Here is a 25,929-nt window from a genome sequence, read left to right on the forward strand (position 1 = left end):
TCCCAGATTCAAGAGAAGAATTCAACCGAGGCCCATGTACCCAACCAAACCTTTGTACTTCATTCTTGTGATTGTTCATTGAGTAACGAGTACCAGGTATTTTTGAGATGCCCTGTGCTGTTGACAGGGAGACAGTCACACCCCCCAGAGGAGGCAAGGTAAGTAACAAAGTGTACATACACAAACACACGTAAACCAAAAGGTCTATGCAGAAAGCTAGGTATGAACATGGAAGAAACCCCAGGGCGGATGGTTTTCCTAGGCTATGATCAGCTTCATCTCTCAAGACCACACATGTCCCTAGTTAAGAGTGACTAGGGCAAAAGAAGCCATGCCTGGAGTCTAGAGACCTTCACTGAGCCCTTTCTGTGTATGTTGTGTGGTTGTTTGTGTCCTTCTCAAGGATGAGTCAGCTTGGCTCTGGTAAAGCCTAGTCTTGTGTGTTTGCCAATCTAACTAAAATCAACACCATTACACCTTATTGAGAAGAATGGGGGGTTGCACCCTACAATGAAGATTATTTTTAAGTAGTAGGCATGTGCATTTGTGTGTGTGTGTGTAGATAAACCTATAAATGTACATAAATGTACATGCAAAAATTATCCTTGGGTCTTACTTCCTTCTGCAACACTAGATGCCAGAGGAAAAGGATTACTGCTTAGTGTTTGACAGTAGAAAGGATTGTTACCCAGTGAACCTACAACCAGCCAAGTGTTTGCTCACGTGCATATGTGGTACATTCACATGTGCAAAAGCTCGAAAGCACATCACCTTATCTTTCCTGAAAATAATAACTGGAAGACATACCGCCCCAAAATCAAACTAAGAAATGATATAATAGGACACTCCAGTTACACAAGGCTTGAGTCTACCCAACAATTGAAATATGGTTACTATGTAATACAAACATAAAAGACAAATATAATAATACAAATATAAAATAATAATACAATTACATGAAGCAAATATAAATATAATACAAATGTAAATATATACAAATATAATAATGCCACCATAAAAATAATTATATAGGGAGAAAATACAGATTATCAAATCTTAATAATATCATCTGATTCTAAAATGAAATTAAAAAGAGATGTGCAAGGGAAAAATTAAGTAAAACAAAATATGAACTTTTTAAACTTTCAGACATAGTGATATTATATAATCTTTAAAAACGGAAAGGTAATATATCGAGATGACTAACAGGGTAGGCTCTTGCGTCAAACTGCCTAGAATCAAATTTGGGCTGTGGGTTCTGGAAAAGTTATGTAAATTCTGTATTAGCCTCTTTGTGACTCAGTTTTCTCATTTCAAATGTGTATAAAAATACCCACCTCAACCAGTGGTTGCTACTTAACCATATGCTATATGTGAAAAGTGCCTGTCATATAGGAAACACTCAATTTTACTTGTTATTTTTGATGGACAAGTAAAAGTTCAAATATGTTTTTATTAATTTATTGATCTATTTTTTTTAATTTGAGGAAGAGAGCATGTGAGCAGGGGAGGGAGAAAGAGGGAGGGAGGGAGGGAGGGAGGGAGGGAGGGAGGGAGGGAGAGAGAGAGAGAGAGAGGGGGGGGGGAATCCCCAATAGGCTCCATGTTCAACACAGAGCCCAAAGTAAGGCTTGATACCATGACCCTGGGATCATGACCTGAGCCAAATTCAAGAGTCAGGCGCTCAACCAACTGAGTCACCCAGACAGCCCCAAATATGTTTTTTTTAAGAACAAAAAGGGAAACACTAGTTGAATTATAAACACTAAAGAGAAAAAAAATATGAGAGAAAATATGGTCGGTCCATGTTGTATAAGAAAGACAGTGGGGAGGGAAAGAGAGAGAGAAAAAGAGGAAGGGAGGACAGAAGGAAGAAAGAAAAGAATGAAAGAAAGAAGGGGAAGGGAAGGAAGGAAGGGAGAATGGGAGAGGAAGGGAAGGAGGGAGGGAGGGAGGAAAGAAGTAAAAAAGGAAGGGAACAAGGGAGACAGAAAGAAAAGCAAAGAAGCATGGAAAATAGCATAAAATAAAAGTGATAGAAGGAACACCAAAAATTGTTATAAGTAAAGATTAAACATCCTTATTAAGTGACAAAACCTTTTAGATTCATTTTTTTTTTAAATCCCATTGCATACTGTATATAAGAAGTACTTTCAGAGAAAGAAAAAAATACATAATGTGTATGAAAACACTCCTAAATTATCTATTTTGTTTGCCTCCACTAAAATATTTTAGGACAGAAATACTGAAACGTAAAGAATAAGCAAACATAAATTAAAGCAGGCACGGTGATAGTAATATATCACAAAGTCATATTTAAGACCAAGTACATTAAAAGGGATTTAAAAATCTTATTTTGATAAAGGGCAAAATTCACAATGAACATATAAAACTCATAAATCTTAAGAATCAAGTAACATAGACTGAAATATAGAATGCAAAAACAGAAGAAGGAGAAAAATAGTACAATGAGTGGGAGAGTCTTTAAGAAAGTGTTGAATAAATCACTTCCACAAAAATAATGATATACAGCATTTGAACAATACTGTTTTTATAGGTAAATGTCAAATTTTGTCTTTACAGAGAGCATTATTTTTTTCTTTTTCTCAAACATCCTCGGAACTGTAACTAAAATTAATCATATACAGGGCCTTTTAAAAATTCCCTAAATTGGGGTGCCTGAGTGGTTCAGCCATTTAAGCATCCAACTCTGGATTTTGGCTCAGGTTATGATATCATGGTTTGTGAGTTCGAGCCCCATGTCAGGCTCTGTGCTGACAGAGCAGAGCCTGCTTGGGATTTTCTCTCTCCCTCCCTCTCTGCTCCTTCCATGTCTCTCTCTCTCTCTCTCAAAATAAATAAACTCTAAAAAAATAATGTAAAAAATAAATACATAAAAATAATGTTTTAATTAAAAATAAAAATGCCCTACAGTTTCCCCCCAAAAGTAGAAATTGTACCAACTACATTATCTGACAATTCAATTAAATTAGGCATATGTAAAAATGGTTTGAAATACAGCAAAAGTCAAACTGTTAGGGAATAGAAAAATATCCTCCTGAAAGAAGGCTCATGGAAGAAATTCATGTATGAAAAGGAAAATCAATATTAAATCAGTGTAATTAAAGTCCTGGTAAGAGAAATGGACATCTGGTCTCCTGGGAAAGATGGCACAGGACAAGAATGGAAATGTCCCTTTCAGAATGTCAGCCATGTCTTGCCATCTCAGTAAAGGGAAATTGTAGAAATTTAGTTAAAAGAATGAATACAGTTGTGTGAGTTCAGATGATACTCTCTGATCATAAACAAATTCTTCTAATCACTTTCATAAGTTGCTGGGTGAAAGCTGCTCCCAGTATTGGTTATTATTGAAATCTGGACAGAGCAAAACCCATCTCATGATTACTCTCAAGATTCCAGGCCCCCAAACTTGGAAAGCAATATTCTCTTCTGCAGCATCTCCCCAAAATGTGTTCTGCAGGACATTACTAAGTGCTGGGGGGTGGGAAGGGAGGTGGAGGGATGGGAAATTCACAGCCAAAGCACCCGGAACATGGTGAGTTAAAGAAAATGGTAACATTTTCATGGCTGCAGAACTTTTCAGATTCTTTTTTTTTAATTTTTTTTTTAATGTTTATTTATTTTTGAGACAGAGAGAGACAGAGCATGAACAGGGGAGGGTCAGAGAGAGGGAGACACAGTATCTGAAACAGGCTCCAGGCTCTGAGCTGTCAGCACAGAGCCCGACGCGGGGCTTGAACTCACGGACCGTGAGATCATGACCTGAGCCGAAGTCGGACGCTTAACCCACCAAGCCACCCAGGCGCCCCTCAGATTCTTTAAAACAACAATATCCTGGGGCACCTGGATGGCTCAGTCGGTTAAGCATCAAACTCTTGGTTTTGGCTCTGTCATAATCTCATGGTTTCGTGAGTTCAAGTCCTACACCAGGCTCTGCACTGGCAGCGTGGAGCCTGCTTGGGATTTTCTCTCTGCCTCTCTCTCTGCTCCTCCCCTACTTGTGCTGTCTCTATCTCTCTCAAAATAAATAAGTAAACTTAAAAAAAATAAAACACCAATATGCACTGTAAACTTAGAAGAAAAAGCAGCGAACAGTGTTTCATGAATTTATGTGACCAATAAATTCTTTTTCTCTAAAGATCACAGGATCCTGGAATGCTATAGAATATGCTTTGGAAAACATGGTCTTTGCTGAACTGCTTCTATGAGGATTTTTTTTTTCGTTTGACATTTCATTATGGCTACAAGGGTCCTCATAGGCATGGGGGAGCCTTCTCAACACAAGAACTGACCATCGTTCTGCAATGTCACAATGTAACAAATAGGCCACAGCTCTTTGGTGTCTGATGCCAAATCTAAAAAAAAATAATAATAAAATCTAGATTTTATAAATCATGTAACCTGCTTCCCAAAGCAGATTTGGAGGCAGGTTGGTCTACTACAGAAGTCATCAAACACAATTGAGTGTGAAAGAAAAAAGTGAAAAGAAGGGTACCTGGGTGGCTTAGTTGGTCAAGTGTCCAACTGTTGGTTTAGGCTCAGGTCAATACCACAGTTCATGAGTTCAAGCCCCGTGTCGGTCTCTGCGCTGAGAGTGCAGAGCCTGCTTCAGATCCTCCCTCTCCCTCTGCTCACTTGCTCTCTCTCTCTCAAGATAAATAAATAAACTTTTTTAAAAAAGTAAAAACTAAAAGCACCATTGTGCCCATGAATACAGCCCTTCAAAACAGCATCACCTTACAGACAGCAGCTACACTAATGGTGAGCACTGCATAATGTACAGAGATGTCCAATCACAATGTTGTGTGATGAAATTAATGTTGTGCATCAACCATACTCAAATAACAAAAACAACACTGTGGCCTTAGCATGTCCCCCAGCAACAAATGCAGGAGGAAGCAAAATTTCAAAGTTTTCTTCTCCTATGAATTCTCTGTTAAATGTTTGATTATTCTATTTTTATGATTAATAATATCACAACTCAACAATGCCTACCATCTTTTAGCTTAAGCTCATTTTCTTGTAAGTGAGGTTTTTCATGCAACCATCTCCCCGAATCCCCTCATTGAAATCTCTGTTCTGTTCCACCTGTCCCCAAATATGTAACACCTCTACCCTTAGGGCATGATTCTGGCTCCAGTCATACAGAAGACTTCCAGAAGTAAACCACCTATAAACTTCTGTGGGATTTCCTTTTGTAGAAATGGCTCTGTATTGTTCTCCAGAAAACGGTTTCGAGGTGAATGTTCCCATCTCGGATCCAGCAGGGCCACGTGTAATTGGACATGGCTGGGATAAATGATGAGAGAAACAGGGCTTCTGAATGCATGTGCCAACAACCAAGTATAATCACAGCCCCACAGAAGCCACAGGGGTGGGTTTCTTTACAAAAATGGGAATGAGTTCAAGGCAATTACGCGACCCCCTGAGAGGTTGTCTTCTTAGAAGAAAATCCTACCTCTCCATGAAAGACGCCAGGCTGATAAGGTAGGCTGCAGCCTTATGGGCGCCTCTCCACAGGAGTCTTCTGCTCCCCTTCTCCTTTAAACTTCCAGAAAAGACTTCACTTGACCTCAGCAGGTTACCCCGCAATGGCTATTGATAAGGTGACAAGTACCCACACTGAAAATCATTCATTTGTCATTGTTATCCCCTAAACAGCTGTACTCTCTGTGCCCCTAATTCAGAAGAAAGCTCACCCCTAAGGAGATGGCCTATTTTATTTGTATACAGACTAGTTCTCAGTTGTCACTTAAATACACTCATCGGAGACTGGAAGGTCTCTCAGCACAAGAGAAGGAGAGATGACACGTATAAGCTAAATAAAATCCAGACAGCCTGCTGCAGGAGGGCTCTAATGGGCTCTGTCCAACTGCCCCAGCCCACCAGTGCCTCTCTCTCTACATTAAACGGACTTGCTTTAAGAAGGAAGAGAAATGCTTTGTCTCTAGGTGTCTGCTCATAGATTTGCTGATTAGAAAGAAAACATGAATTTCAGATCCTTTTCCCATTAAAAATAAATGAAGTTATATTACTTATGATTTGGAAAAGAGAGTAAAAAATAATCACTTTGATCAACTACCCTAAGACAACCATAAGTAGCCTTGGCATTTATTTCTTTGGGGTCCTTTATTTGGATTTTTTACATAATTTTAATTTTATTATGTTATGGAATGGGTATCTTCCCATCAGCCCAATGGAGAAAATGATCACGCATCATTATCAAAAAGGGACTAAATGCCCTGATGCTTACCATCTAGTATTGCTTGCTACGCGCCCATACTTGGCTAACACCTTCCACGTATCAAGTAACTCAGCCTTCACAATAACCCACGTAGTAACTGCTTTTATATTCTGCACTCTTTTAAAAGACTGTGCAAATATATTCTAATTCTCTCTTTTCTTTCCTTCTCCCACTCTCTTTTTCTTACCCTACACTATACTCTATTTAACCTCTGAGGACAATGGTGGGAACACCGGCCACCATACATGTGTATGTCTGGTGAAAAACCACGCTCAAACTTTTGGAAATTTAAGCTCTCCCAACATATGGACCCTACTTATGATCACCTTTTTATCTCTTGCCAACTCATACAGTTATAAATTCCCAGTGAGATCCTGCTTCCTTACCCTCTAAAATGTCCACCAGAAACTCTCTTGGGGCCCCATTGTCAGCCAATACTACTGGCTACCTAGGGGCAATACACAACATAATCCAGATACTTTAAAAAGTATTGTGAACACTTGAACCATCATTGCAATTATTGACAGCTTGATATGGATGATTAAAATAGAATTCCATTTGCTTGCTTCATAATTATATCATTATATTTCTTTCTTTTTGCTTTATTTTAATATTATAATTTGGACAATTATCCAACAGAGTTCCTGGCAAGCATCTGGAAGATATCAATTTGAAAGAACTAAATGCTAATTCTCTTATTATAAGAGAATAATAAAGTTTTTTAAATTGCAAAATTGTATTCATGTTGAAAAACATCCAATACACATGTCCTCCACTATAAAAATGTCTGTAATTATTAAACATACTCCATATTATAAGAGATTTACAAATTGTGAATTCCACATAGAAATGTATTTTCCACCCCTCAGCATAACCCCCAAGTAACATGCAGTTAATTCTGCCCTTGGGGTATCATTCACATTTAATTTATCACTGATCTGTTGGAAGAAAAACTATTTCTCCCTAGGATGTGTCCAAAAATAAAAATGACTAGTTTGTACTATGGAATGTACTCATTGTGTCCAGGATGGGAGGAAGTAGATTTTAAAAGAAGTCATAGAGTCAATTAGTGTGTTAAACCTAGAGAGAACAAAGACCATGCATTATTGGAAATGTAAAACCCAAAAGTGACTATATGCACTTTTCACTTTCAGGTAACAGATGTCTTTCTTACTCTGTTCTACTCATTTAGGAGAAACGATAAAGTGTCCCTTTTCCTTTGTCTCTTTTTCATTAACTCTCCTCAAACTTCCCCAGTGGGAAAAGATTCCCAGTCAATTGGCTAAGCAACAAGCCAATAAGCATCAATTCACAAGATCTCTCTTTCCCTCTCATCAAGATCAAGTAACTGGGAGGGGAGGGGGTTCCTCTTTTCTTGTGTTTCTGTCCCCGACTCAAGACAAAATTATCTCCCCACCATTGACTACTGATTCCTAAGCTATTGGTTGATTGTAAACTTCAGACCCCTGTGGTCTGACAAGAGCACAAAAGGTCAGTGGACCCTAAAGGCATAAGCTGTGACGTACAATAGTTGTAGTAGCTACGCTTTTATAGGTACATGCAACCACCACGTTGTGTGGTTGTACAATCTCTGATAGGTGGGTTCATGTCATCAACCCACCGTTTTTAGTTGAAACACCTAGTGCCATGGATATGGTTTAGCTGGATAGTGTTGTTCCCCAAACACAGTCCCATTCTCATCTCAAGATGCTCTGACAGGTCCTGGTGAGGTGCCAGCTGGTTGATTCAAGACCTGACACTTTTTCAGGCAGGGCTTGACTGCATTTGGCATCTTACTTTAAGTTACACACTTCAAAACAATGTACAGGCACCTCACAAGAACCCATCAGAGCATTCTGGGATAAGAATAAGACTATGTTTGGGGCAAATGCATGGTTCAGTTGGTTAAGTGTCCAACTCTCAATTTCAGCATATGTCACAATCGCACGGTTTGTGAGTTCAAGCTCTGCACTGGGCTCTGCATTAATAGTGAGAAGCCTACTTGGATTTTCTCTCTCTCTGCCCCTCTCCTGCTCGCATTTTAAATACATACATACATACATACTTCAGGGAGAAAAGAAAAAGAATGGGACTGTGTTTGGGGAACAACACTATCCTGCCGTACCACATCCATGGTACTTGGCATTGCAGATAAAAACCATGGGTTCGTGACTTGAACTCAACCATCATACATTATACAATCATACAACTTGATACTATGTGTGCCTGTAAAAGTGGACTGTGGTTGTACATCATAGCAGGGAAGGACACTGATCTGATCCCAGAATAGTTCTTCTGAGTTTCTCCTACACCTCTTCTACAGTCAAGTAGAAGGGCACAGGAATAGCCTTCAAAGGCTGATGCTCTGTTCCCTGCTTGGCCACTAGCTAGATGTGGGGTGTCTAGGCCTCCATGTTTGCATCTGCAAATGATAAGGGTAAATTAGACAATTTCCCAAACCCCTTCAAGCTCTCAAGTCTTATACTGACTGCCACTGAGAATCACATCAGAGTCTAAGATATCCCAACAAGTTTAAAGAATAGTGTCCAGGACCCATGGATTGTTCCCCCAATAGGAAAGGCAAACACACATGTAAAGAGGAATCCCCTTCCTCAGTTGACTGTTCGCATGCAGAGCCTCTCAAGCAAGACAATAAATGCAACTGTTGAAGGGGCTCATGAATCTTGCCTGCTCTAGGTCCCCAGAGGCAAAAAGCATGTTTTATAATAAACATAGCTTGTTACAGCATAGCTCGTGACGCACATTTCTTGGATTAACTTCTTGAGATCTCTAAGTGCGATACACAAATAATACGAGTTGTGTATCTTTTGCAATCTGGAAAACAGTAAAAATCTCTCTTTAGGCAAGACAACATATGGGGAGAAGGGCAGATACACTTTCCCGAAGCAGTTAGCCAAGTGGTTTAAGATATGCCTTCTCGATGGAGGAAAACTTTCATTTATACCTGAACATTTCTTTTGAAGGCAAGGATGTTCTTGGTTATTACCATTTCCAACTCCTTATCACAGCCTTATGATGAAAATGCTCATCCTTCAGGCTAAGTAGTAGATACACTTACACATAAAACACATATTATTATAAATCTGCTTATAACATTTTGCATTAACACAGAGGATGAGAGTGCTTTATAGAAGATACTTTTAGCTCGTTAATCCTCAGGGGAGCCATGAAATTGCTGGGGGGAAAGGGACAGTTTGCCAACTTTTCCAAATGACATCAAAATGCATGGTTCAGTAGTTTGCTCAAATTTGTCTATGGAAACTTTGTCAGAGCCTTACAGAATGCAGGGATGCTAACCTCAGGTTTGGACTGATGGACACCACAGTCCTCTCATAAACAGATTAAGGCCCTTGTCTACAGTGATTCGGCATTCATTTCGTCCACCCCTCTCGTACACCCTGGATCCTTCCAGTGCCTCCCACCATGGGAGCCACTGACGAGAAAAGCCTAAGTTGCTGTTTGCTTGTGGGCGCAAGGAATGTCCCCTAGCTTCATCTTTACCCTTTCATCTTCTGCTCCCTTCCTCTCCATCGGGGGATGTCCTTCAAATCTGCCTCTCGGCTGACCTTATGGTTTTTACTCCCATTTCAACCGGATAATCTCACTCCAGTCTCATGACTGCATCCTTCTTAAAGACAGAGTCCCCTGTGAAATGGCCATGCCTCCTGACCATGCCATGCCCACGAGGAGCACTGTGTGCTACTTGGGGCTTCAGAACATCACTGGTCATGCCCCCAGCCTCCTGCTCTGCCCAGGGAAGAAGATGGCACAGATATCAAGCCACCAAGTTAGGGACAGCAAAGCCTGGCTCCCCTAGGAAGGTAACAGCTTCCCAGGATGTCAGGGTCTCCTGAATGTTTCCAGGGAAACCTCAAAGAGCCTCTTCAGCCCGGCTGGGGTGCTACTGTCAAGAGGAAGTTACCATGAGGGCAGTATAGGTGTAGGGATAGTGGTAGGCCAGGTAGCAGGCGTCCTCATTGTGGGGGAAGTTGACCACAAAGGTGAGGGTATAAAAATGCTTCTGAGATGCTCCCCCTGTAACAGCAGTGCTCTGGCGATAATGATTTCTAAAAGAGAAAGGAGAAGAGAGAAGATGAGGGAGAGGTTCCAGATGCTATAAACCTCTCATGTTATATACTGGCAAAATGTTCTTCACTTGAACCACTACGTGGGTGAAATTTAAAAAGCAGAGAAACTGCCGGGTCATGAGCCAAATCAGAGCGTCTAGGCAGGTCCATCTGTCTCCTGATTGTGACATACATGCCATGAGCCTTTCCTTGCTGTGTCTGAAAATGAAGCCTATAGAGTCACTGAGCTAGAAAATAGATATGTGAATAATCCTGAGTATCCTAAGGTGCTATGGCAGACATACACTTTATTGCTCCAATGTGGGTTCCCCAGGCCCCTGCCTCTCCCCAGATCCCATAGAGTACAGCCTGTCTTTCCCTTCTGCCCACCAAGTGAGTTTATTAGTAACCACTGCTACATATTGAGTTCCAACTCGACACTTAACACATATCACCTCATGTTATCCTTGCAACAACCCATTCTGTGGGTGAAGAAACAAAAGCTTAGAAAAATTAATTTGTCAAAGATTGCAAGGATAGCAAGTGGCCAATATGGGACTTGAACCCAGATCTGTCTGTCTGCAAAGCTTTGGTTCTTTCCACTATACAATACTTGCCTCACAAAGGAATACATTTGTCACCCCAAATGTGATTTGGCTTCTTATAGCTTCAGAGTACACATTTTCCTTTGTCAAAGATGAAGAACCAATTTTGATACTTCAGAGAACAGTATCAAAGTAAATTGCACCCAGCAGTACATTCCGAGCAATATTTTCCCCACACGCCGCCAGTTATGCCCGCGCCTTGCCTGTTGATGCTGAGACAGCTGTGCAGGCTTTCCTGAGAAATGTTATCATCAAGACCGCATTAAGATGCAAAATACACCCGGACACCAAAAGATGTAATCCCACCTTTGAACATTTACAATGTTGGCTTACTTGTCCGTTGGGCTTTTGGGTTTTATTGGGGGAAAAGATGGGGAGAGGGAAGAAATAGCAGGTAATGAATCTCTGTTCTTGCAAAATGTAAAAATCACAGATTATTCTTTCTGGCTTTTTGCTACCTACATGCCACCCTCCACAAAAAAAAAAAAAAAAAAAAAAATCAAGCAAACACTAAAGAAAGAAACAAAAAACCTACTGTCTTATTTCTTGTGGTTTTGTGGTTTTTCAATATTTCTAAAACTAGGAATGGTAGTCCCACAAACTATGCCCTGCACATTCCTCTTTCCTCAGCCTCTGCCAGCACAGCTCCCTGGAGCCCTCGTCATTCTAGGGACAGAAGATACCCCCTACAGTATAAGCCCCAAGTCATTCTCCCTGTAGCTCTTCAGCATGACATTAATAGAACCCCTCTCCTTTGTGACTACAGCCTTAGAAACTTCCACAAGGCATCTTCACCCATGATGCCATCTGGGTCTTGATACCTAATTGGGTCTACTTTCTCCATAGTTCCCCAAGGTTCTGTACTTTCTCCAGGGTCAAGGCTCTGGCTATTAGAAAGTATGTGAACAAGCAGATGAAGGCTCAGAAAGCACACAAGCCACATATGCTCTACCTTTTATGCTCTTTCTGATTTCACTCGTAAAAGGCTCCATTGCAAATGCTCGTTGGGTCTACACCTAGCTGAACAACGGGTACCGATCAGTTACACTTCTCCACAACAGAAGAACCAAGTGAAATGAAATGAACCAGTCAAAATGATCAAAATGTTGACAACCAATCAAAATGCGGATGAGTGTTTCACCTGAGAGAATACACATATGTGAGCACACACCTGTGCTCACATATGCATATTCGTGAAGGCAAAGTCAGGTGGAAGCAAACACCTAGTGCCTTCCCAATACCAAGATTTTTGCCTGCTAACACTAGAAACAGAACCTGCATCTTTCCTCGGGTATAATTGATTTCCCTGAGGGCCAACAGGGGTGGTCTCCTTGCACATGAACCTTGCTTCTTTGTATACTTCCCACTGTGCTATTAAATACACTGACGTCACATGACATGCGCACACATGCACACGCGCGCGCACACACACACACACACACACACACACACACACACACCTGCTGTAGCTTGGTGGGCAAGATTCTCATGGGCAAGACTAAATGCTCCCCATCGATGAGCCAGCCCTCCCCATAATGGTTGCAGACTGCTGGGATTTAAGAAAAAATGGACATTACCCCACTTACAATGAGTTTCTGTTAAAGGAGATTCCATTACAACCCTGGTTTGGGGGTCTAAACCCTAGCTGAACCTAAAGCAAATGTCACCTCCCCACTGGAGTCTCCTGGTGGCCATGCTGCACCAGGAGATGACTCTACCAATAGCAAAAACTTTCCTCTTCAGGGACCTCCACACTTTCCCAAGATCACCCTCTTCATAGTGACATGTTCAATAAATGTCTAAAGTGAAACACTTGGCTTGCAACAATTCAATCTGTCCATGATAAAGTTAGATTCTAAGCACAAGTCATTTTTGTTTCCCCAGTTATGATGAGAATATGCTGGGGGGTATTTGCAAGGTAGTAACATTCATCCTTTATATTTTAAGTGGTTCCCAAGCTCTTCCTTTGTACGGAAGACCCTTTCCCTCTTCTTCATTCAGACTACGTCTTCCTTCAAGACTCAACCCAAGGGTTTCCTCTTCCAAGAAGTCTTTCCTGATTATCTGCCCTTTTACACACTTCTTGCCACACTCTGTCTCTCCCTCACTGCTAACACTTTATGACAGGGATTATTCTTATCCATTTGTGTATCTTCATGTTTGGCATACCACCTGGACAGAGCAGCTGTTCAGTTGAGTCTGTAGAATAAATGGACCTATAAGACTCCAGGAGTAGTAATTAGAATGCCTACTATATTTCACCTCTAATCCTACTGGTATCTTTTTAAGGTAAGTGTTGCTATCCACACTCTACAGATGGGCAAATTGAGGATCACAGAAGGTAAGCATCTTGAGCAACTCCACACAGAAAGCTTAGTAAGCAAGACTCAACCCCGTAAGTGGGCTTACTCCAAAACCAAGATTTCTTTTATTGTATCACCTGTCTCTTGGGAATGGATAAGAAGACAAGAAGTCTTTTGGCCCAATTCAGCAAGGAAGAATGTGAAGTTTGGTCTTCGTAAATTAGGGCTGCTTATAAACTTAAAGTCTAATGTAAGAGAAGGAATGTAAACTAAAGCAGATGAGAGCTCATGAAAATGAAACAGATCACTGACTCTTTACGTCACTGGTGCTGCTAAAAAGTTTCTACTAGTTATGAGCAACTGCTGACATTCACTGAACATCTACTATGTACCAAACACTGTTCTCAGCTTTCTACACACTTTTTTCCTCATTTCATGTACTCCTCGGAGCAGCTCCATGGGGGAGATGCCATTATTGTCTCCATTTTATAGATGGGGAATCTGAGATTGAGGTTGGAAAAACCTGCCCCAGGTCATACCACTCATGAGTGGTAGAAGTTTGATTCCAAGAACTTTCTCTTCTTGATCTGCTCTTTGAGATGGAGAAGAAGCCTGGTGAAAATCAAGTGCATTCTCAGATTTGCTGGATCCTCGATAGGTCCTGTTGGGTCAAAGATGACCCAGGATTGGATCGAGCCAGTTATCCCACAGTTAAAACGCTTTGCTTTTCCAGCCCCTGAACCATTCGTCTTAGGAAGAATCTGCACTTTTATAATCATAAAACCTTCAATGAAGCAGGAAGCAAAGTACACAAATGCATACTTGCGAACTCAATCTATTTCCATTTGTACTTAAAAATATGCCAGGAAGTCATTTTTTTTTTTTTTTCCCTGTGGATGCATGAAATGAGCAAATGCCAAGATACAGAGGGAAGTAGATAATCTTATAATGGCGCTGGCTCTGTTTAACATGGGTGCATCATTTCAGTTAACAGGGTCTAATAAGGCAGAGCAGCCATGCCACCAGCTTCCCCGTGTCCACAGCGTTACTAATATTCCCTCCAACGCCAAGTCTCCTTCCTGAGATCCCTCGGAAGGATGCACAATGGCAGAGCTCCTGTATGACATTCATCTTCATGAGTGAGCTGTTCCATCTCCTCTCAAGAGCGGAGATAAATGTCAGAAGAGATCAGCTGTTGTGTATTACACGGCCACTCAGAGCACGCCGCTTCCCTCCCTCTGCCCTTCGGCACCAAAATTACTTTAGACCTGAGCTGGGAAAGAATTCGAAAAGGTGTGAGGCTGTGTACGTTAGAGGGAGAAGCAGGCCGCAGGGAAGTAAATAAAGCAGAAACAGAAACCGTCCTTGCTTACTTTTATGGAAGGCATGGAAAAAGGAGGCTGCCCTTTTATGCCCTGCCCCCGCCCCTCACCAAGAACCCCTTTTGTTTTCTGGCCTACTGGTCTGCAAGGTGGGTGGGAGAAGGGGATGAGATAGAGGAGGAGAGGGTATTCTGTGGTGGGGAGCAAATTAGTCAACTGTGCATAGGAGAAAATATTAGAATTTTTCCTTCAGTGTATTATGATCCAGATACTAAGAAAGAAACTCAGTCGTCTGAGGTTTAATACAGTGACAGACACTACTGTCCTTATGGCGTCCAAGTCAACTTCATGGGATGGATAGTTATAAAACCAATTTCAGTAGAGCAATCTTATCCATTCTTGTTTTCCAGGGCTGGAATATGCACACCACATTACATCTTACACCTACAGTTTCATGTGTCAGGATGGCTGTATGGGAAGAGTTCCACACTTCCCTCATTCTTTTACTTTTAACTTCTGGCAATGTAGTGAAGTTTGCAAAAGCCTACCTTAGATTTATAGATTATATTACCTAAATTAAACTAAACCTCACAATACAGACTATCAGGGTTTTTTTAATTCTGCTTAGAAGCCACAGATTGATAGTAATATTAAATTTTAAGCACCAAGGGCCCAAAATACGAGAGAATGGACATGGCCAGTACCTCGTACTTTTCACACTGGCTCTTTCTCAAAGATTCTTATTTGTATAAAAACAAGCTAAAGACATCTGGGGAATTAATCAAAATCTTTTTAAAATCACGCCAAGGGCTACTGATAATAGTATTTTCCATGGTTAACCCTAAGGGTATAATATATCCTGAGTTATCAATAGCATAAAGATACAAAAACTAGGGAGGAGCCAAGATGGCAGAACAGCATGGAAGTTGTTTGTGTGTCTCGCGTCCATGAAATACAGCCAGACCAACACTGAACCATCCTACACACCTAGAAAACTGATTGGAGGATTAACACAACAATCTCCATAACCGGAAGCACAGAATGCAGCAGGTATGTGGCACGGAGAGGTGAGTTTGGGGAGCAAGAAGATGTGAAGGGTAGGGAACCGCTTTTTCAGGGGAGAGAGGATGGAGACTGGGGAGCGGGGGGAGGATATGGGAAAAGCATCCCTCCCCAAAAGCAGCTGGAGAGAAGGTGGAAAATTGGAAACAGCCGCAGGGACTAAACTAAAAAGGGAGAAAGAAGAAAGAAGAAATGAGAGGGTTTTAATTCCATTAAGACTGTAAACAAGGGGAGCGCAAAGACTGCAACTCCGCAGCTCGATACCTGGCGGTGCTCTGGTGGGAAGGGTGAATCCCCAGGAGCAGAGTGGGGTCCGGGAGGTTCTCAGGCCACACGGGGAAAAGTGGTTCCACTGCCGGAAGGACATTCGGTAGAGACTGTTGAAGCCACCCGGTCCCAGCAGACCCCAGAAAACGGCCACATTCGCTGGTGCTGGAACAAGGTCATTAAGGGTGGAGCCTGGTGCCAGGCGTGTGTTGTGATTCTCCATAATCCCTGAGACGGTGCTGCTACACTATCTCTCGAACTTTTTCTGGGGCGGGCTGGCACCTGGCCGCAGTCTCGGGGCACCGGCAGCAGCAGGGTCCGGCAGGCGTTCCTGGGTGCAGCCGACACTCGGCCATTGCTCGGTGAGACCCTCCCGCAGAGGGGCAGAACGGCTCAAAGCCGCAGTCCTTCAAAGTAAGGGGCCGGGGAAAACAGCCGAGTCTGAGACAAAACTCGGGAGAGAGGTACGGCCTGGGGCCTGGTCACGGAGAGGGAAAAAGCGAGGAGTGGACTAAAGCTGAAGACAGAGGAGGAGCGCGCGACTGCTGACCCGGGAGAACAGACCAGGTGGCTGGGTGGAGGCATTTTCACCGCTCCAGCGCATGTGCATACGCTTACGCACACGCACCTAAGAGCGCGGCAACACTCCGCCCCAGTAGGCTAGCAGCGCCATCTAGTGGAGAGCGGAGCTGTTACACTGAGCCCCGCCCAACCGGGCCGACTTCACTCTTGAAGAACACAAGTCTCACCGCCGGCTTAGTTTATGGACCATAAAGAGCTACGTACACTGACTTCTAGGGGAAAATGAAGCAATTTCAGTCCTACTTCAATCTGTTAGCAAGTTCATCTACTCAATTTTCTTTCTTTTTTTTACTATTTTCTTTTTCTCTTTTACAATTCTTTTCTTGAATACAGAAAGAGAAAAAATTCATTTTTATTTTCAATTTTTATTAAAAATATTTTTCTTTAATTTTTGTTACTATATTTTTTACTTTTGTGTAAATTTTTTTCAAATTCTATTTTACTTCTATCATTTTATTTTAGTCTACTTCAGTGCATTCAACTTTCCAAATTTTTAAATAATTTGTTTTTTTCCTTTCTTTTTTTTTCTCTTTTTCATTTTTCTTTTTCTTGAATGAAGAGAAAAACTTCATTTTTACATTCAATTTCTATTAAAAATATTTTTATTAATTTTTATTACTATATTGTTTCCTTTTATGTAATTTTTTTCAAATTCTATTTTACTTGCATCATTTTATTTTAGTCTACTACAGTGTATTCACTTTTTTCAAATTTTCAAATGATTTCTTTTGTCTTTTTTTCTTTTTTTCTTTTTTATCTTTTTTCTCTTTTTCATTTCTTTTTTCTTAAATACAGAAAAATTAAAAATTCATATTTATTTTTAATTTTTATTAAAAATATTTTTCTTTAATTTTTTCTACTGTAGTCTTTACTTTTGTGTATATTTCTTCAAATTCTATTTTACCCTCATCATCTCATTTTAGTCTACTTCAGTGAATTCATTTTTTCAAATTCTCAAATGGTTTCCTTTTTTTTCTTTCTTTACCTTTTTCTTTTTCATTTCTTTTCTTTTTTCTTGAATACAAAAAAAGACAAACTCATATTTATTTTTAATTTTTACTACAAATACTTTTCTTTAATTTTTTTCTACTATATTCTTTACTTTTGTGTATATTTTTTCAAATTCTATTTTACCCCCATCATCTAATTTTAAGCTACTTCAGTGTATGCATTTTTTCAAATTCTCAAACGATTTCCTTTTTTTCTCCCCCCCCCCATTTTTTTTCTCTAATCTTTCAAACCACTTTCAACACCCAGACCAAAACACACCTAGGATCTAGCATCATCTATTGAATTTGTGTGTGTGTGTAATTTTTAATTGTAATATTTTTTTATTTTAATTTTTTAATTTCAATTTATCTACCTTATTAATTCCTTTTCTCCCTTCAAAATGACAAAACGAAGAAATTCACCCCAAAAGAAAAAGCACAAATGAACGACAGCCAAGGATTTAACCAACACAGATACAAGCAAGATGTCTGAACCAGAATTTAGAATCACAATAATAAGAATACTAGCTGGAGTCGAAAACAGATTAGAATCCCTTTCTGCAGAGATAAAAGAAGTAAAAAATAGCCAGAATGGAATTAAAAATGCTATAACTGACCTGCAATCACAGATGGATGCAGTGGCAGCAAGGATGGATGAGGCAGAACAGAGAATCAGCGATGTGGAAGACAAACTTATAGAGAATAACGAAGCAGAAAAAAAGAGGGAGATTAAGGCAAAAGAGCACGATTTAAGAATTAGAGAAATAGGTGACACATTAAAAAGGAACAAAACAGAATCATAGGGGTCCCAGAAGAGGAAGAGAGAGAAATAGGGGTAGAAGGGTTATGTGAGCAAATCATAGTGGAAAACTTTCCTAACCTGGGGAAAGACACAGACATCAAAATCTGGGAAGCACAGAGGACCCCCCATTAGACTCAAAAAAAAAAAACAAAAAAAACAAAAAAAACAAAAAACCACAACCATCAACAAGGCACATCATAGTCAAATTCACAAAATATTCATGCAAGGAGAGAATCATGAAAGCAGCAAGGGAAAAAAGTCCCTAACCTACAAGGGAAGACAGATAAGGTTTGCAGCAGACCTACCACAGAAACGTGGAAGGCCAGAAAGGAGTGGCAGGATATATTAAACACGCTGAATCAGAAAAATATGTAGCCAAGAATTCTTTATCCAGCAAGGCTGTCACTCAAAATAGAAGGAGAGATAAAAAGTTTCCCAGACAAACAAAAAATACAGGAGTTTGTGACCACTTAACCAGCCCTGCAAGAAATTTTAAGGGGGACTCTCTGAGGGGAGAAAAGATGGAAAAAAAAAAAAGAAAAAGAAACCCAAACCAACAAATAAAGACCAAAAGCAACAAAGACTAGAAAGGACCAGAGAACACCACCAGAAACTCCAACTTTACAAGCAACATAATGGCAATAAATTCCTATCTTTCAGTACTCACTCTGAACGTCAATGGACTCAATGCTCCAATTAAAGACATAGGGTAACAGAATGGATAAGAAAACAAGATCCATCTGTATGCTGTTTGCAAAAGACCCACTTTAGACCTAAACACACCTTCAGATTGAAAGTAAGGGGATGAAGAACCATCTATCATGCTAATGGTCAACAAAAGAAAGCCAGAGTAGCCATAGTTATATCAGACAATCTAGACTTTAAAATAAAGACTGTAACAAGAGATACAGAAGGGCATTATATCATAATTAAGGGGTCTATCCACCAAGAAAACCTAACAATTGTAAACATTTATGCACCAAATGTGCAGGAACCCAAATATATAAATCAATCAATCACAAACATAAAGAAACTCCTTGATAATAATAGTAGGAGATTTCAACACCCCACTCACAGCAATGGACAGATCATCTAGTCAAAAAATCAACAAGGAAACAATGGCTGTGAATGACACACTGGACCAGATAGACTTAACAGATATATTCAGAACATTTCATCCTAAAGCAGCAGAATATACATCCTTCTCCAGTGCACATGGAATGATCTCCAGAATAGACCACATACTGGGACACAAATCAGCCCTCAGCAAGTACAAAAAGATTGAGATCATACCATGCATATTTTCAGTCCACAACACTATGAAACTCGAAATCAACCACAAGAAAATTTGGAAAGTTAACAAATACTTGGAGACTGAAGAACATCCTACTAAAGAATGAATGGGCTAACTAAGCAGTTAAAGAGGAAATTAAAACATATGTGGAAGCCAATGAATATAATAACACCACAACCCAAAACCCCTGGGACTCAGCAAAGGTGGTCATAAAAGGAAAGTATATAGCAATCCAGGCCTTGATAAAGAAGGAAGAAAGGTCTCAGATACACAACCTAACCTTATTCCTTAAAGAGCTGGAAAAAGAACAGCAAATAAAACCCCAAACCGGCAGAAGACAGGAAATAATAAAGATTAGACTGGAAATTAATGCTATCAAAACAAACAAACAAAAAAAAAAAAAGTAGAACAGATCAATGAAACCAGAGGCTGGTTCTTTGAAAGAATTAACAAAATTGATAAATCACTAGGCAGTTTGATCAAAAAGAAAAAGGAAAGGACCCAAATAAATAAAATCAAGAATGAAAGAGGAGAGATCACAACCAACACAGCAGAAATACAAACAATAATATGCCAATAAAATGGGAAATCTGGAAGAAATGGACAAATTCCTAGAAACACATACACTACCAAAACTGAAACAGGAAGCAATAGAAAATTTGAACAGACCCATAACCAGTAAGGAAATTGAATTAGTAATCAAAACTCTCCCAAAAAAGCAAGAGTCCAGGCCCAGATGGCTTTCCAGGGGAATTCTACCAAACATTTAAGGAAGAGTTAACACCTATTCTCTTGAAGGTGTTCCAAAAAATAGAAATGGAAGGAAAACTTCCAAACTCTTTCTATGAAGCCAGCATTACCTTGATTCCAAAACCAGACAGAGACTCCACTAAAAAGGAGAACTCTAGACCAATTTCCCTGATGAACATGGATTCAAAAATCCTCAACAAGACATTAGCCAACCAGATCCAACTATACATTTAAAAAATTATTCACCACGACCAAGTGGGATTTATACCTGGGATGCAGGCCTGGTTCAATATCTGCAAAATAATCAGGGTGATCCATCACATCAATAAAAGAAAGGACAAAACCATAGGATCCTCTCAATAGATGCAGAGAAAGCATTTGACAAAATACAGCATCCTTCCTTGATAAAAACCCTCAAGAAAGTAGGGATAGAAGGGGCATACCTCGAGATCATAAAAGCCATATGTGAACGAACCAACGCTAATATCATCCTCAATGGGGAAAAACTGAGAGCTTTCCCCCTAAGGTCAGGAATAAGACAAGGATATCCACTCTTGCCACTGTTATTCAACATAGTATTGGAAGTCTTAGCCTCTGCAATCAGACAACACAAAGAAATAAAAGGCATCCAAATCAGCCAGGAGGAGGTCAAACTTTCACTCTTTGCAGATGACATGATACTTTATAGGGAAAACCCAAAGGATTCCACCAAAAAACTACTAGAATTGATTCATGAATTCAGCAAAGTTGCAGGATATAAAATCAACGCACAGAAATCAGTTGCATTCCTCTACACCAACAATGAAGTGACAGAAAGAGAAATTAAGGAATCAATCCCATGTACAGTTGCACAAAAAACCATAAAATACCTAGGAATAAATCTAACCAAAGAGGTGAAAAATCTATACACTGAAAACTATAGAAAAGTTATGAAAGAAATTGAAGAAGACACAAAAAAATGGAAAAATATTCCATGCTCCTGGATAGGAAGAACAAACATTGTTAAAATGTCAATACTACCCAAAGCTATCTACATATTCAATGCAATTCCTATCAAAGTAACACCAGCATTCTTCACAGAGCTAGAACAAATAATCCTAAAATTTGTATGGAACCAGAAAAGGCCCCAAATAGCCAAAGAGATCTTGAAAAAGAAAACCAAAGCTGGAGGCATCACAATCCCAGACTTCAAACTATACCACAAAGCTGTAATCATCAAGACAGGATGGTACAGGCACAAGAACAGACACTGAGATCAGTGGAACAGAATACAGAACCCAGAAATGGACCCGCAAACGTATGGCCAACTAATCTTTGACAAAGCAGGAAAGAATATCCAATGGAATAAAGACAGTCTCTTCAGCAAATGGTGCTGGGAAAACTGGACAGCGACATGCAGAAGAACGAACCTGGACCACTTTCTTACACCATACACAAAAATAAACTCGAAATGGATGAAAGACCTCAATGTAAGACAGGAAGCCATCAAAATCCTCGAGGAGAAAGCAGGCAAAAACCTCTTTGATCTTGCCCGCAGCAACTTCTTACTCAACATGTCTTCAGAGGCAAGGGAAACAAAAGCAAAAATGAACTACTGGGACCTCATCGAAATAAAAAGCTTCTGCACAGCGAAGGAAACAATCAGCAAGACTAAAAGGCAACCGACAGAATGGGAGAAGATATTTGCAAATGACATATCAGATAAAGGATTAGTATCCAAAATCTATAAAGAACTTATCAAACTCAACACCCAAAAAACAATCCAGTGAAGAAATGTGCAAAAGACATGAATAGACACTTCTCCAAGGAAGACATCCAGATGGCCAACCGACACATGAAAAAATGCTCAACATCACTCATCACCAGGGAAATACAAATCAAAACCACAATGAGATATCACCTTACACCTGTCAGAATGGCTAACATTAACAACTCAGGCAACAGCAGATGTTGGCAAGGATGCGGAGAAAGAGGATCTCTTTTGCATTGTAGGTGGCAATGCTGGTGCAGCCACTCTGGAAAACAGTATAGAGGTTCCTCAAAAAACTAAAAATAGAACTACCCTACGACCCACAAATTGCACTACTAGGCATTTATCCATGGGATACAGGTGTGCTGTTTCAAAGGGTCACGCACCCCGGTGTTTATAGCAGCACTATCAACAATAGCCAAAGTATGGAAAGAGCCCAAATGTCCATCGATGGATGAATGGATAAAAAAAAATGTGGTACACACACACACACACACACACACACACACACACACACACACACACACACAATGGAGTATTACTCGGCAATCAAAAAGAAAGAAATCTTGCCATTTGCAAGCATGTGGATGGAACTGGAGGGTATTATGCTAAGTGAAATTAGTCAGAGAAAGACAAAAATCATGACTTCACTCATATGAGGACTTAAAGAGACAAAACAGATGAAAATAAGGGAAGGGAAACAAAAATAATATAAAAACAGGGAGGGGGACAAAACAGAAGAGATTCATAAACATGGAGAACAAACTGAGGGTTACTGGAAGGGTTGTGGGAGGGTGGATGAGCTAAATGGGTAAAGGGCACTAAGGAATCTACTCCTGAAATCATTGTTGCACTATATACCAACTAATTTGGATGTAAATTCTAAAAAATGACAGATACATTTTTTTTAAAAAAAGATACAACAACTAGAGGGGCATCCGGGTGGCTCAGTTAAGCACCTGACTCTTGGTTTCAGCTCAGGTCGTGATCTCACAGTTTGTGGGTTCTGAACCCCACATCGGGCTCTGCACTGACAGCTCAGAGCCTGCTTGGGATTCTTTCTCTCTTCCTCTCTCTCTGCCTCCCCCCACCACCCACTTGCACGTGCGCCTACGCTCTCTATCTCCAAAATAAATAAGCTAAAAAACTTCAAAAAAAATAATAAAGATATAACAACTAGGTAAACCTTTGCAGTTATTATTTGTCCCATCTTTTTTTTTCGTCATTTACAATTTTAACTCTTTGCATGCATACATAACATACATAATATATTAGTATAGTAATGCATGCATAAGTGATTAAAATAATTTAGGAACAGATTTATATTACAAGTACATGCATGACTATATCTTATCAAAACAAGCAGGAGATCACTTTCAAACTGATGACAACCAGACCCACAAGGCTGTCAGCCCATATTCTTCACTGATCACTGTTTTTGTCACTTTGTGAAGGAAATGAGTATCTCATTCCTTTCAAGTGTCTGTTTCTCCTCTACCCTTCCACATATGTACTCAGGTATAATAAGCACCCTAGGACCCCCTTTAGAACATCACACTAAATCTAGGAACTTAATAGCATAATAGAAACAGAACTTCTGGGGTGCCTGGATGGCTCAGGCAGTTAAGTAGCTGACCCTTGATCTCAGCTCAGGTCATGATCTCACAGTTCATGAGTTAGAGCCCTGCTTCAAGCTTTGTGCTGACAGTGTAGAGCCTGCCTGGGTTTCTGTCTCTCCTTCTCTCTGCCCCTCCCCTGCTCACTCTCTCTGTCTTTCTCTCTCTCTCAAAATAAATAAATAAACTTAAAAAAAATAAGAAATAGAACTTCTGAGTTTCTGATGACATTTTGGAAACATGGAGAAATAAGGAGGTAACGTTCTCTCAAAGTAATACACCAGAGAGAATAAAGGCAGGGGTGATGCAAACACATCATTGAGAGCAGATCAACTCAAAGACATTGATGGGTAAAAAGGGAGAAACATGTTACATAGTCCAAGGCATTCTACAATAGGGAGAGGTGTCCTGAGTTGTGGCTGAATAGAGACACACACATCTATCCTGTCATTAAATCCCATTATTGGAAATATGTTAACATAATGTGGTGAATAATTGTAAAACAAACTATGTTACAATGTAGCAATCTTATCCATTCATCTCTGTTGTATTCATGACTGCAATATGAAAAATGAATTACATTACACATTCATGGTTTTCATGGTACCCCTCTGTTGCTCTTTAATCACATAACAATTGTCTTGTTAATGAATCTAACTAACAGCTATTAACATTAATGTTGGCTTTCCTTTAGGCCAAGGCTGAGCTTTTGCATGTGTGGCTTCTTCCTCCCTCTCTCTCTGGCAGATGCTCTGTGCTCAGTCCCCACAAGCCTGCTCTTTATTCCCCGCCTCCCAGAGAAGCAGCCTCTGGGGAGAGTTCTTCTCCACTGGGAGAGAATACTGAATGTTGTGTTTGTCCAATCTCTTCACTAAGCTCCAGATCCAAGCAGGTGGCAAGCCGGATCTTTCATGTGTATTTAGCATTACTATTTTCACAGGACACACCAAGGTTCAAATTTAGGTTTCCACTGTTTCTCCCTGCAGCTGTTGGCTTCTACCAACTGGAGATGAATTTTAGTCTAAACCTCTTTGGAACAAATACAGATCCGGACAGTTGCTAGATATGTAGGCCAGGGAGTAATTGCCATAATAGGTGAATGGAATACCCACAAAACTATAACATTTTGCTGTTATTCTAAAGAATATAATGAAAATATCACCAGGTCCATATCCTAATACATCAAGGGTTGAAGACGGCCAACTCTTTTATTACAAACTGTAAGGCAGCCCAGTTCTGTATTTTGTAGACTAGACTTATCTCTATGGTGACTTTTGCCTTTGTGTCTGTTGGAGCAACACGATTCCTGACCTTTCCTATCTATCAGTGCTCCTGTCCTCAGTCTCAAAAGCCAAAAGCCATGAGAGGATACACTCTCTTTCTTTTTCATTATTAATAACAATACTAAACTCCAGAATGTCTGATAATACTCTTATAATATCAGAAAGAGCTACAACTTGCTTTATCTAAGAAAACAAGTGCTAGCCTATCAGTTTTTACAAGAAGCTAGCAGTGAGCTAATAATTAATTACCTATTTCCTGCCTGTCCTAACAATTCCTCTCCTTTTATCTTATGAATTTGTATTTTACTTTCCATCAAAAGAAAATGCACAAATGAGCAATTCATGGCTTGGGAATCCATTTCTTTTATCAACAGATATGGATAATTTAGATTTCATTACAACCTTGCAGAATAAATTGATGGAACTGGCTACTGATCAAGGGTTGAAGATGAATTATGGAAATGCTCCCTCTTTTGTTTTTTCCAAAACATCATCTTGCTGTGGAGGAGTAGTCCCTTAGGTATATCTGTCACAGACCCACTCCCCTCTACTTCAGAAAACTGAAGCACTGGCTGAGTAAGAATAGGCCAGAACATCTCAGAATTTTTGTTGGCCGGGATACGTGGAAAGAGGTCAAGTACTGAAGCTTGATGTACTAACCACAGGTTGAGTATGTACAAGTTCTAATGTGCAACAACCAGGTCTAAGAGTTTCAATTTGTCTAAGTGAGGACAGGTGAGTTTTCTGAAAATCAAAAGATTTCTTGGGGTGCCCGGGTGGCTCAGTCAGTTAAGTATCTGACTCTTGGTTTCAGCTCAGGTCATGATCTCACCCTTCATGAGTTCAAGCCCCACATTGAGCTTTGTGCTGACAGCGCAGAGCCTGCTTGGGATTCTCTGTCTCCCTTTCTCTCTGCTCCTTCCCTGCTCACACAGTCTCTCTCTCAAAAAG

General features: G+C 40.1%; 1 protein-coding gene across 3 annotated transcripts in view; it reads right to left on the reverse strand.

Annotated features, from left to right (window-relative positions):
• Positions 1–25,929, reverse strand: part of AGBL1 (AGBL carboxypeptidase 1) — a 784,724-nt gene that overhangs the window by 640,527 nt on the left and 118,268 nt on the right. For all 3 annotated transcript variants that reach the window (XM_042988107.1, XM_042988105.1, XM_042988106.1), the window contains one exon: positions 10,209–10,353. In XM_042988107.1, coding sequence (XP_042844041.1) covers positions 10,209–10,353 — 145 coding nt within the window. The remainder of the gene's footprint in view (positions 1–10,208; positions 10,354–25,929) is intronic.

The sequence above is a fragment of the Panthera tigris genome, chromosome B3, assembly GCF_018350195.1.
Source record: "Panthera tigris isolate Pti1 chromosome B3, P.tigris_Pti1_mat1.1, whole genome shotgun sequence".
Lineage (NCBI taxonomy): Eukaryota > Metazoa > Chordata > Mammalia > Carnivora > Felidae > Panthera > Panthera tigris.